Genomic DNA, 13,299 nt, shown 5'->3' with positions numbered 1-13,299 from the left:
ATTAGCGGGCCAAAATTCCAAATGAGAGGGAAGAAGAAAGAACCTAAGAAAAACCTGTGTGATAATATGAGATGTTTGCAACTCTTAAGTGTGTCATTCAGATATTGTTATTGGCATTAAAAGCATTACCACAGGTTATGCAAGCTGCAATATGGACCCTCACATTCATAGGGAATAAATATGGGTAACAAGATCAGCAACTTATTTAATTCTAAGTAATGGGAAGAGACTTGATCTAAACAGACCAGATTCAGCCCTGATGTAACTTCATGGAATTGCACCTACTTACACCAGGACTGAGCCTGGCCTGGTAATTGGAAAGCATTGTACTGGAGACCATAAAACCTATCTCCCATTGAAGTTGATGTCTTGAAGTGGAGCAGGATGAGGACCTCAGTGTATGTTTTAAAATGTTTTGGCTTTTCACACCCATTACGGAGCCTGAGTTTCAAAGACATAAAAATGCTGCATTCAGAAAATGAACATAAATCTAATGAAAAAGGTAAGTATGTGAGGCAAACATACACATAAAAAAATATCCTTTCACTTCAGATTTAAACTCAAATATATACAACCACCTGACCACAGGGATATTCACTGAAGGCATTAATCTGCTGGAGGCAGATTATCCAATTCACATGCTAAGAAATATATTTCAGTTTGCAACCTGCATCTCTTGTGGCTGGAGAAAATCTCTGGGGGCGGGGGGAGGGGGGGGGGGGAGAAAGACAGTAATGGGTGTTTTTACTAACAGTTTATATCTTTGAAGGAGTCATGAGGTATATTTCTGCTCACTGTACATTTATGGATGTCAAGATTCCACTCTCATATGCTCCAGTGTAAATCAGGAGTTACTCTGCTACAGTCAATGGAGTCACTCCTGATTTACAACAGCGTAAATAGGAGTAGAATTTGGCCTGACATTTTCATTTCCATGAAATTTTGAAAAGCTAAACAGTTTATCACAGCATCACCACTGAGCATATCACATCAGCCTGCCAACTTACATTGTTCTTCTATTATCTCATTTAAATCAAAATGTGGTGGTGAATGTATCAGAGAGTTATCATTTTCATTTAAAAACATCTCTTTTGGAATCTGATGCAGCACTTACTTCCAAGCTCTTTATGACTTACTGGTTATGTGGTTTCCATTAGAATTGCATTAAGGGCTGATGAAGAATACATATTGTTTGAGTATCAGCAATATAAATATATAGATTCTGAGCAACCCTTTACAATCAGAAACATTAAAGTCACTGCCCGTAACAACTCTCCTTGCAGTCTGTGAATGATCTCACGCCACCATGACAATTAACCCACAAAAATAGTTCTTGTTTACTTATCAAATATGCTCTTGTCTCTTGTAATCATGACTACAGTAGTTGTGCTGGGACTGGTGCTGGCAGTGGTGGTGCTGGCTGCAGGTGATGATGGTGCTAGAAGTGAATACAAAGAGCATTAAAACATGTTATCTGTTTCTTAAAATAAGTTTCATTCTGCAGCAGTGTTTCCAGTATTGGATCTGTTCTGCCCAGAGGCCCATGACCCACAAGGGAGCTATTAATGTACATTAGTGTGAGAACATTCTTTAAAATCTTCTTTTTATGTTTACTAATTGGAATGAAAGCTAGACTATGGTAAATCATGCTGTGAGATGTACACAGCCACACTATCCCTGCTGTCCAATGATGACCAAATATTACCAACTACACTAATATAGCTCTGTTGAAGTTTTGGGATTACACCAGTGTAACTGAGAACAGAATTTGGTTCATTTCCTCCCTGTGATGGGTTGGACCCCCCGTCAGGGATGTCACCTGATGTACTGTGGTTTTACTGAGCCTCTCCTGCTCCACCAGTCTGGATTCCCTCTCCCTGTGTCGCTGAATTAGGCTCTCCGGTCTCCTGCAGCACACACACACACAGGTAGGGCCACAACCAGCTGCAGACACAGACTGAAATCAGCGCTGTGTGAGAAGGCTTCCCCAGCACTCACGTGCACACCCCTTTTGGGAGATAAACCCCAAACTATATTGTTTTGCACTGTATAGAAAAATCTTTAAGCCAAACTCATATCATAAGCATATTTTCATAAAGGATATGGAGTGTAACGTCACACCCCCATGCAAGATGTAGTTACCTGGATGTGATTTGTGATTGTTTTTTGAGCTCCAACTTCCCATTCTCTCTTCCACTGGTAACTAAGGATAAAAAGTATGTATATACTGTTTAGAAAACTCCGTAGATTCTGGGTCTCTGATTTCTAAGATCATTAGATTGTGTTCTAAAGTCCTGGTCTGATTCATGGAGGCCAGGTGTCTTTGGGTCATTATTAATTACTAGTATTAATAGTTTATACTGGAAACCAAAACTCTGGGTCTAAACAGCCCCAAACTCTGGGTCCACTGTAATTTGTACTTCGCTGGAGGCTTTCATCCAAGGAGCTCAAAATGCTTAAACTGCAATGGATTAAGCCTCATGACATACCTGTGAGCTAAGAAAATATTATCCACATTTTAGAGTGTGTGTGAGGTGTAGCAAACATGGAGAGGATAAATAACCTGCCCAAACAGAAACAGCATGAAGCCTCCTTCCTCCAGCAGCCTCCATGTTTCCTTGCTCTCAGCTGGAAAGAACTTTAACTAGGGGGTCACACTCAGGAAAATGCTTTTCAAAGGGTGACTGAACTATGAAAATGAGGGGCAAAAACACCCTCCCTCCCCCCATTATCTCTCCCTCCCCATCTCTCTCTTTTCACCCCAGATTAAACAAACAGACATTGCACTTTGGGAGCAGGCCCTGGCCCGAGAGATTGGTCAGCAATCTTACGGGAAACCTGTGATAATGGACTTCACTTTAGTTTGTTTAGTCTAGTTTGTTTAGGTTAGAAAGCATTTTATCTTTATTTTTCTTATACCCATTTCTGAACTTTAATACCTCATTACCTGTAACTCAAACTAGTTTTGTTCTTTAATCAAAATAATCCAGTGTTGTGAATTGTTTGGGTAACTCCATTTAAGGTGGCAAGGCGTTGTGTATTGATCCCATTAGAGGGGCAACAGACCTATGGACTGGACTGTCCAGGAGAGGGCTGGATAGTGCAGAACACACATTGTGGGGGAAAATTCAAGCCTGGAGCGTATTGTCACCCGGCAAATAGTAACCAATGCTGCTGGAAGCCAAAGTGTGGGCTGGTGTGTTGCTGTCAGGCTGCTGGCGTCAGAACTGCTGGACCCGCACGGTAGCTTTACACAGACACTCAGGGAGTGACCTGCATGTTGACAGGCTGCTTCTGAGGAACCTAAGTTGGGAGTTACAACAGCAAAGTATTGTGAGGCACCCAAGGTTGCAGAGCAGGGGTGACACAGCCCCTCACTGGTCAGCACTGCACTCTGAAATGTTCTACTAGGCCATACTCAACATATTTTTCCATGCTTATAAACACAAGGTCTATCTACTCTTAAAGACACTGACTAAACTAAATCCTGTTTCAATATCAGAGGGAAACAGCCAACTTAAAAACCACACTTCTACATGAAAATTTTTAGCTGCTATTTTTTGCAGCAGCTATGAATATAAACGAAAGGTTAGGAAAAAATATTTTCTTTTCAGTTTATGTTGTGCATTTGACAGCGCTTGATGTTCCCCGGTATAATCAATTAGTCCTCTATTGTTTGTGTGGGTCTTTCACACATCAACAAAGAGGGAAAAGTATTCTTTTTAAATCTCAGGAGATGATCTGAAAACGCTCAAAGATCTGAAAATACTGATTTATTGAAAGGCACAAGCCCTAAAGAAAACTTAATTGACCAGATTTGGCGATAAATATGACTGATTTATTCTTTACCAGTAAAAATGTGGGTTTTTTTTAATTAAGATAAATGAAATAACTACATCTTACCTCCTTCCATAAAATTGTTGCCCACTGGACACCAAGAAAATGTTCCAAAGCCTTCGCAGCTGCAAAAATGACTTGATTTCCCCCCCTTTTTTTCCAAAGTAGGTCAGTAACAGCTATCAGAGGTAATTCAACATATCTACAGCCATTCAGATGTTGAAACATCTGCTGTCTTGGGAGAGGTAGGATCTTCTGTCAGAGGAAGTTTAGTAATATCCGATTTTTGTAACACAAGAAACCACCCATTTTCTTTCATTTAAACAAGACCCATTTTTTGGCAAACAAATATGTTTGAAATCAGGTGTCAACATTCTGATTTACTTTTTATTAAGGGAGAGTGAACACAGGCAAATGTTTTGGTTTTGCAAATCTCTTGAATTTTTTTCCCCTCCTCTGAATTTAAAACTTTGTTTTTAACAAAGCCAGTCAAAATTTTGGTTGACATTCTGAATTTTTGAAATCTTTATGATTGGTTCTATTTTTTTTTTAATTGAATCACCATGTTTAAAAAACTAAAGTTTTTTTCCCCCTTGTGTTAAATTCTCATCCCTTTTCAGCACAGCATTTAAACACAATAGTCTTATTATTTCAATGGGAAGTAATTTATGAATAAATTACTTACCAAAGTAATGTGCATCGCTGAATAAGGATGAGATTACTCACATTTAAGTGTTTTACTCAGTTGGGGCTTGTATTAGGGTTAGACCTCCACCCCAAAAAGATCAGACAATCAATAGAAGGCCCTATCTATGCAGTATATTGATTGATTTTTGTTTAAAATTCTCCACTTGCTCCTTTTTCAGATCTCCAGTAAGTGGAACACACACTCAATAACATTTGAGTCAAGATGACTGAATGGGTTCAAATGTAAGCCGAGTGATTTACCTATCCTTACTCAACATTTATACTGGTGGTTTACTTTCCACATGGCACATTACTGTTGTACTTGGATTCTCACTCTGCTCAGGAACTGTTTATATCCCAATAAAACTATTTTCACATTGAAATTGATTTTTTTGAATGGGTAGGGTTAATAGAAATGTTTATTAACCAAAGCCTAAATTTTGGGCTTATTCCACCATTGTTCAGTTATGAATTCTGTGCCTGCTTTTCTAGTACAATTGGTGCAATGGATAGACAGTAGGATGGAAAATGGAAGGAGGGTAGTGGTCTCCATTTGTTTGGAAATATAAGCTATTTAACTCCTGTTTGCAAAGTGACTTTTACCTTAAACAACTCTACATCCAGCAACCATCGTCAGTTCTGCAGTGAAAGCAGGTAGATGGGTAACAATACAATGAAGTTGAGGACATGGAGTAACAAATATCAGCTCCATTACAGAACATATGCAGGAAGGAAAAAAAAAAAAACCACCCTAATTCAGTCTGAAACCACAGAGAGAAGGAAATTGCACTTCCTTGAGTTTTAAGTAACTGGTTAGCAGATTAGCAACCATTTTCTTCTCTGCTTTATTTCTTTGCAATAATCTGTCCCCAAACACATATATAGCGTATCTGCCTTCAGTGGTTCTTTCTGCCCCCAACTTCCTCCCCTGTGGACTAGTAGCTGGCTCCATCTTAGCTCACTTTTCATTGTTGAGACACTGCAAATTGGAACAGTAGAGTTGTTAATGTTGGCATGTAGAATCCACAGAGAGATTTATATGGCACGAGTACAGAGGAAAGGGACACTGACAATTCTGATTTTTCAGTTTGCTAACAGAAAGTCAAAGGGTATGTGCTTTGGAGGAGACAAGTGGCAGACAGGGTGCAGAGTTGGAAGATGGCTTTAGCCCTCTCAGAACCACTGGTAATTTCTAAAGGCAACTGTACCATACCATAGGGAGCATGATCACATCCCTGCTGTGGGATAGATTGTGGGAGGGAGCCATCTATTCATCCAGAAAACAGGGGTACCATGCTAGAAATGCACAATTGAGAGCATTAGTCTTTAACAAGATCCACAGGAAAGTTAGACAGACAGAGGTTGAGTCTTTGTGATTTTTTTTTTTAAAGGGAAGAGCAGCCCCTCTTTGATTGAGTAAGATGCTTCATAACAAAATTTCAATTTAGCATTGTGAAATACAGGTATGATCTATGGTCTGCCAGCAGGGCTTTATCATGGGAACTTCTGCTTGCAAGGTGAACCATGTGACAGACTTCTGATCATATACTGAAATTGATCTCTGCCTTACAACCATGAGCACTGAGAACCTAATGTGTTTTCCTAAAAGTAAGCACATAGGGTGAGAAATATAGAACGGGGGGGAGGGGAGAAGGGGAGGGAAGGAGGGAAGGGGGGGGGAGAAACTACCCTCCTATGCTCTCCCCACACTCTTCATACTGCCTCTCTCCTTCCCTCTCCCCACCTAGGAACAAATAAGCCATTGCTGTCTGTGTAATGGTTAGGCCATAACCCAAATGTATATCTAGTGTAAACACTGTTCATATTACTCAAGGATATCAAAGTGCTTTACAAGTATAAATCATGCCTCACTCTCCCCGTTCCCCATATACTTATTTTACAGAGAAGGAAACTGAGGCACAGGCAAAAGCATATAAGGCAATCTTATTCTTACACAAACAGTTACATTAGGTATGATACAGACATTTGCAAGGGATGTAAACCTTCATGCTTCAGAGCACGAGGCAACCACTAATTGCCTGGATGGAGGGTGAAAATCCCCCTATAGGCATGTTATTGAATAACTTCCTACTGCCAGGGCTTTGCCCCTTTCTCTGAAGCACACAACAAAGACTGCTAATGCATAGACAATACTCAATTAGATGCATCATTTGTCTGATCTGGTATGGAAATTCTTATGTTCCCTATATTTACTAAAAATAATTTCATTTCTTTTTACTCGTCTAGCACAGGTGTAAAGACAGAGGGAATATGCAGAATCCAGAGACCTGTGTTTTTCCAGTAACTAGGAAACTCACAAATTATCTCCAACTCATTTTCTTTCTATCCTAAAGATTACAATCGGACATGAGATGCTTTGGTCCCATCCGCACACATCTCACATTGCGTTACCATGTCACTGGCTAGACTCTGATCTCAGTCACACAAGTGTGAATGTATAGTTCAGCTGAAGTCAATTGGTTAATGAGGAGTCAAACCAGTCCATATCTTCCTCCACCAAATACAAACCACAATGGAATTTACTGCGTGTACACCTACACCATGACTGGTAAGAAATGTCATTATTATTATCTTTTGAGCATCTCTGTGCATGTAGCAGTGAAATTCCATAGAAACATAACAGCCAGACTGGGTCAGACCAAAGGTCCATCTAGCCCAGTATCCTGTCTTCCGACAGTGGCCAATGCCAGGTGCCTCAGAGGGAATGAACAGAACAGGTAATCATCAAGTGATCCATCCCCTGTTGCCCATTCCCAGCTTCTGGCAAACAGAGGCTAGGGACACCATCCTGCCAATCCTGGCTAATAGCTGTTGATGGACCTATCTTTCATGAATTTATCTAGTTCTTTTTTAAACCCCGCTATAGTCTTGGCCTTCACACCATCCTCTGGCAAGGAGTTCCACAGGTTAACTTAGTATTTATCCCTAGGAGATGCATTTTCTCATTTCTAGGCTCTGTGAATCTATGAGTCAAAAGTATTCATAGAATCAGTTACAGTCCACACCACCTACAAGTGTTATTACCTCTAGGAGGATTTGTAACAGGGAGGAAAAATAATGCACGTGGTTACAAAGAATGTCTGTAAAACATACACTGACTCCAATAGGACAGTGACACTTTAGTGATACCAAACTTTTTCACTGGGGCTGCCTCATATTAGGCCCTAAATCTATATTTAGGCACCTATATAAAAGGGGCACTGAGCATCACTTGTGCCCTTTGAGGTCATTTTGATTAGGAAGAGAAAATCAATGACCATGAATAAACTTTATAGCATTGATTACTTGCATACATTGATAGATTATTTGCCTCCCTTCTAAACTAAACACTCCCAATCTATATATCTCTTATTTTATAGAAGATTTGACCCACTGGATGGTTTCATGCATATTAAAACAGAGTAGGGTGACCAGAGGAGAAGTGTGAAAAATTGGCATGGGGTGGGGGGTAATAAGTGCCTATATAAGAAAAAGCCCCCAAAATTGGGACTGTCCCTATAAAATCGGGACATCTGGTCACCCTAACACAGAGTACACAATATTTCTGTAGCTGGAACATGTCCTATCTCTAAAGGAAAGCATGTGGGGAATACAAAGAGAACATTCCCTAGGACTGTCCTTTGATGTATTTCAGCTTTCTTATGTTTATACACTGTTTCCCAGGAATAATCACAGGGATTATGAGGGATCTGTACTCAGTACTTTATTGGCCAGTGATTAATTTTAATCTTTATTTTTTTTTCACCAGCAGAGGAGAGCGTTTCTGGAATAAATGGCAGAGAGAAACCACACCACGGTGACCGAGTTCATTTTCGTAGGATTCACAGATCATCCAGATCTACAGATCCCCCTCTTTATGTTGTTCCTAGTGATGTATGTGGTCAGCCTGATGGGGAATCTTGGGATGATAGCGTTAATCATGGTTGAAACCCGACTTCATACCCCCATGTACTTTTTCCTAAGCCGGATGTCCATTGTAGATATTGGATATTCCACGGCCATAGCTCCCAGGTTGCTAATGACCTTTGTAGCAGAGACTAGAACCATTCCTTTGACTGAGTGTGCGGCACAGCTATTCTTCGTCTGTTTCTTTGTGACCAATGAATGTTGCCTCCTGGCTGTGATTGCGTATGACCGCGTCAAAGCTGTCTGTAATCCACTGCTATACAGAGCCATTATGTCCAAGAGACACTGTGTCCGGTTAGTGGCTGGTACATATGTATGTGGCTCTGTGAATTCAATTGTGCAAACTCTATTTATATTCAGTCTGTCCTTCTGCAGCTCCAATGTTGTCAACCATTTCTTCTGTGATGTGCCCCCCATGCTGAAGCTGTCCTGTTCTGACACCCATGTCACTGACCTTGTACTTTTCACTTTCTCTACTGTAATTGGAATGACTACTTTCCTGGGTGTCCTAGTCTCCTACATGTGCATCCTTCTGGCCATTCTCAGGATCCGTTCTGCCAAGGGGAGACGCAAAACCTTTTCCACCTGCGCCTCCCACCTGACAGTCGTCACTATGTTTTATGGGACGCTGATATGTATATATTTAAGACCCAGTTCTAGCTACGTGATGGACCAAGACAAGGTTACCTCTGTGTTTTATGCCCTTGTGATCCCCATGTTGAACCCCCTGATCTACAGCCTGAGAAACAAGGAGGTAAATGATGCCTTTAAAAGGGTGATATACATGAAGATTTTTTCTTGGTCATTATAATCATTATATTTTAACCAATAAACAGTAGATGGAATAAGAGTGAGTTCTCTGTATCATTATCCTTATTTCTATGACTCAGCCACTCCATGTGATGTGCAGAAAATCATATAATGGAACCCAGTCAAATACAATATTAGAAATTGCTGTTTTTAAGATCCATGAATGAGGGTCTGTGACACTATGCAGAATCAGCAAGATGCTCTGACATTTGGCTTAAAGGACAATTGCTGTTGCCTGTTATGTTTTATGCCAAGTTGGAGTTCAGGTGAGAGGATGAGAAGATTGTATGTATCCTTCCTTGTATGTATCCTGAGATTTCATCCAGTGGAGGGCACTGTTAAACATACAGAATAAAAGCAACCAGAACTGAGGTAATGATGATCAAAGCTCAGCTTAGGTCGATCGGTCATATTCTCGGAATGTGGAATGAGAAATTCCCCAGAAAAGTCCTCTCTGGGGAGCTTAGGGACTTAGTCTGAATAATGCAGAGTTGACCTTCCTCATGCAGAGCTAGCCTGCACCAAATCAGAGTATCTTCTCTCACCGCTGCATCATGCCGACATGAAGAGGACGTTGTTTTACTCCTGAGTTCTCAACAGAGGAGGTTGTTTCCAGTCATCACAACCAGCCTCCCTGTCTTCACGGCTAGATGGAAGGGGAGCATCCCAAAACTTAAGAGGGATCTCAAACCTTTTTTTCTGTTTAACATGGGGTCACAGGCCGGAGAATGTTGAGATCCACTGGTTTTACTCATTGAAAACTGTTGCCGTTTTATGTAGGACTTTTGTTTATTTATCTTCTCTCCAACCTATGAAAGAATTTCTCTGGCAATCCTGAAATTACACCTCTACCCCGATATAACGCTGTCCTCGGGAGCCGAAAAATCTTACCGCGTTATAGGTGAAACCACATTATATTGAACTTGCTTTGATCCGTCGAAGCGTGCAGCCCTGCCCCCCGGAGCACTGCTTTACCGCGTTATATCCGAATTCGTGTTATATCGGGTCGCATTATATCGGGGTAGAGGTGTATATCAATGGTCTGCTTTCTTTGGACTTTGTAAACAGTGAGACAGGTTCGTCCCTGAAGTAACTCCCTTGTCTTGAGAGAATGATATGGGGACAGATCAAGAACGAATGTAGTCCAATCAATTTATAATGATGTACGAGTGTGATGTACTAGTACACAATATGAAGTACTAGTGTGATGCGGCTATCAATATTCATAGCACTAGCAAGCTTCCTACACACGGTGACATTTGAATATTCATACTGGATATGCTCTGGTTAGTCCAGGGAAGTTTTGTCTGAATCATCAATCGCTTAAATCCTCTTCTTGTGCTCCTAGGAATACTGCTTATGATTTTTCCATATATGTACAAAATGGAATGAAGCTATAGTGCCATAACATAAAAGGACTGCTATTTTCCTTTCAACACTTCAATACTGGTACAGGATTGGAAACCCCATCGTGCAATCGACAACTGCCCATGAGCAAATACACATTTTCAATGAGCAGTTAGACATCCAGTTCCCTGGACAACTCCCTGGAATGGGAGTTTGGTGCCTTTTGAATATCCCCACTTAAACTCCTGCAGTCTGAACCAATATTGACTGAAGTCAATCGGAGTCTTTTCATTGGCTTCAATGAGCTTGGGATCTGTTCCTTGTTGGGGGTGGTTGAAAATTTTCCATCTAAACTTTCTGTTGATGAGGGGAAAAAAGGAGTGGTTGCCTGGTAGTGGTATCTGGTCATCGGAAGAGGCTGATCATGAGGTCCCCTGACAGAGAGTAAGATGTTTATAAAAGGGCAGAAGCTGCTCTATTTGGGCTCTACCTGGCCATGTTTCACCAGCTAGATCTGAGAGGAGCTGCATGTAGGAGCTAGATGAGGAGGTGGAGGAGCAGTCTGTCTGAACACAGATGGATACCCCAGGGGACTCCCAAGGAAAGGATGAGCTGGTGAGGTCCATTGAAGTTAGGATGTATGTCCTTTTCTAAATGGGCTTGTGCTTTATTGGTGAAGTATTAGCTCTACAGTGTTAGATTCCAGTTCAGAGTGTCCCTCTCTGTGTTACATTCTTTACACATACTGTGTGGCCCTGTGGGAGAGTTCAGCTGTAACCCACAAGGCTCACACTGTTCGGTGGCATTCTAGGACAGAGAGTGTTTAAGCTACGGCAGAGTCTGAACAATCATCCCTGAGCCCAGGGACTAGGCAGCTAGATATCAGGTTCTTGCTCTCCAGAAAGGGCGCTAGGCAGAGGGCCTGCACCCTGATTGTGTGCCTAGGAACCCCAAGACTGCAGCAGTGACTGGCTCCATTCAGTCTCTGGCAGCTTAAAACATCTGGGGATCCAAGCTGGGATTCCCCTCAACACAAGCTGGTGGGTATCCAGCAAGGGGAGCTGAAGGGGGTCTGTGACAAATGCTCCCTTTCAATAGTGATCTTTGCAGCCTCTCAGTCATTCCTGAACCTGGGAAACTGAATTTCCAATATTAACAGGCTTGGATTACATTTTTTTTTTTTTTTTGGAACAAGCCACAGAACACAGTTAAAACAAAAAAATCAGAGATATGACTCAGAGAATTCATTATTCATTCATCACTTGTTTATTGATAAGCACAAATCCCAATAATTATATTAACTATGAACAAACCTTCTTGTTTATCATCTTCCTAAAGGCGTCCCTCACCTCCTTATTCCTCAGGCTGTAGATCAGGGGGTTCACCATGGGAATTATGAGTATATAAAACACAGAGATGATCTTGTCTGGGTCTGTGGTGTAGCCGGAACTGGGTTGTAAATACATGAAGATCACAGTCCCGTAGAAAATTGTGACGGCTGTCAGGTGGGAGGCGCAGGTGGAGAAGGTTTTGCATCTGCCCTTGGCAGAGTGGATCTTCAGGATGGCAATGAGGATGTACATGTAGGAGAATAGTACAATGAGAATAGTAGTCATGACCACTATACTGGACAAGGTGAAATGCACCATGTTAGCGATGTGGGTGTCGGAGCAGGACAGCTTAAGGACTGGGGGGATGTCACAGAAGAAATGGTTGATGACATTGGAGTCACAGAAGGACAGGGTAAATATAAATGGAGTCTGAACAACTGCATTCACAAAGCCACATATGTACGAAGCAACCACTAGTAATATACAAAGTCTCTTTGACATGACGACGCTATAGAGCAAGGGGTTACAGATGGCTATGAAGCGATCATATCCCATTACCGCCAACAGGCAAGCTTCATTGGTCAGAAAGTTACAGACAAAGAAAAACTGTGCTGTGCACGCAGCGAGGGAAATGGGTTTGGCCTGAACCACAAAAGTTATCAGCAACCGGGGAGCAACAACCTAGGAATTACCAACATCGGCAAGAGACAAATTGCTGAGGAAATAGTACATGGGGGTGTGGAGTCGGGAGTTGAACCCGATCAACATGATCATCCCTAGATTCCCCACCAAGGTGATAACATAGATCATTAGGAACAACACAAAGAGGGGGACCTGAAGCTCTGGATGATCCATGAATCCCTGGAAAACGATGTCCGTAACCATGGTGTGATTTCCCTCCGCCATTTCTTCCAACCATGATTTCCTTTACAGGGGAAAAGTGAAATGTACAATTAAACAGGAGCCAAGAAAGGACCAAGAGTGGATCCTTCACACTCATTCTGACTTCCCTCGTGAAATATTGTACCAACCCAAGGCAGTGGGAATACATCAGGGGACAATCCTAGGGAATGCACTGTTTGCATTACGCTCACACTGTCCACTACAGCTAAGGGTTTGTCATGCTGAGAATTAGCCCATACTGTGTATTAAAGTGCATCCAACCTGATAGCCTATACAGTCAGAGGCAACAAAGAAAGGTAATGTTCCGTATGAAAAGGGAAGTCAATGAATATACAGAGAGACCAGTGAATGGTCTAGAGTTCATTCACTAGCCCTGCTTTTCTGTTCCTGATCCCACGGACATCACTGGGAGCTCTGGTACTTATCCCCTTTGAAAACTAGAACTGGAAAGAAATTT

The 13,299-nt window shown here is 41.6% G+C and overlaps 1 protein-coding gene and 1 pseudogene across 1 annotated transcript; one reads left to right on the top strand and one right to left on the bottom strand.

Moving 5' to 3' along the window:
- The first annotated feature begins 8,296 nt into the window (after positions 1-8,296).
- On the top strand, positions 8,297-9,262 carry LOC135877231 (olfactory receptor 5J3-like). The gene has a single exon (XM_065402621.1). The coding sequence runs from the start codon at positions 8,318-8,320 to the stop codon at positions 9,260-9,262; it is 945 nt and encodes a 314-aa protein (XP_065258693.1). The 5' UTR covers positions 8,297-8,317.
- A 2,647-nt stretch (positions 9,263-11,909) lies between these two features.
- On the bottom strand, positions 11,910-12,854 carry LOC135877233 (olfactory receptor 5AR1-like; annotated as a pseudogene).
- Between the last annotated feature and the right edge of the window lie 445 nt (positions 12,855-13,299).

Source organism: Emys orbicularis, chromosome 4 (assembly GCF_028017835.1).
Source record: "Emys orbicularis isolate rEmyOrb1 chromosome 4, rEmyOrb1.hap1, whole genome shotgun sequence".
NCBI lineage: Eukaryota > Metazoa > Chordata > Testudines > Emydidae > Emys > Emys orbicularis.
Note: the sequence above shows the minus strand (reverse complement) of the source record. Positions and strands in the feature narration are given on the sequence as shown.

Bases quoted from the DNA above. Each gene is read 5' to 3' on its own strand.
- LOC135877231 (XM_065402621.1), top strand. From the start codon at position 8,318: ATGGCAGAGAGAAACCACACCACGGTGACCGAGTTCATTTTCGTAGGA.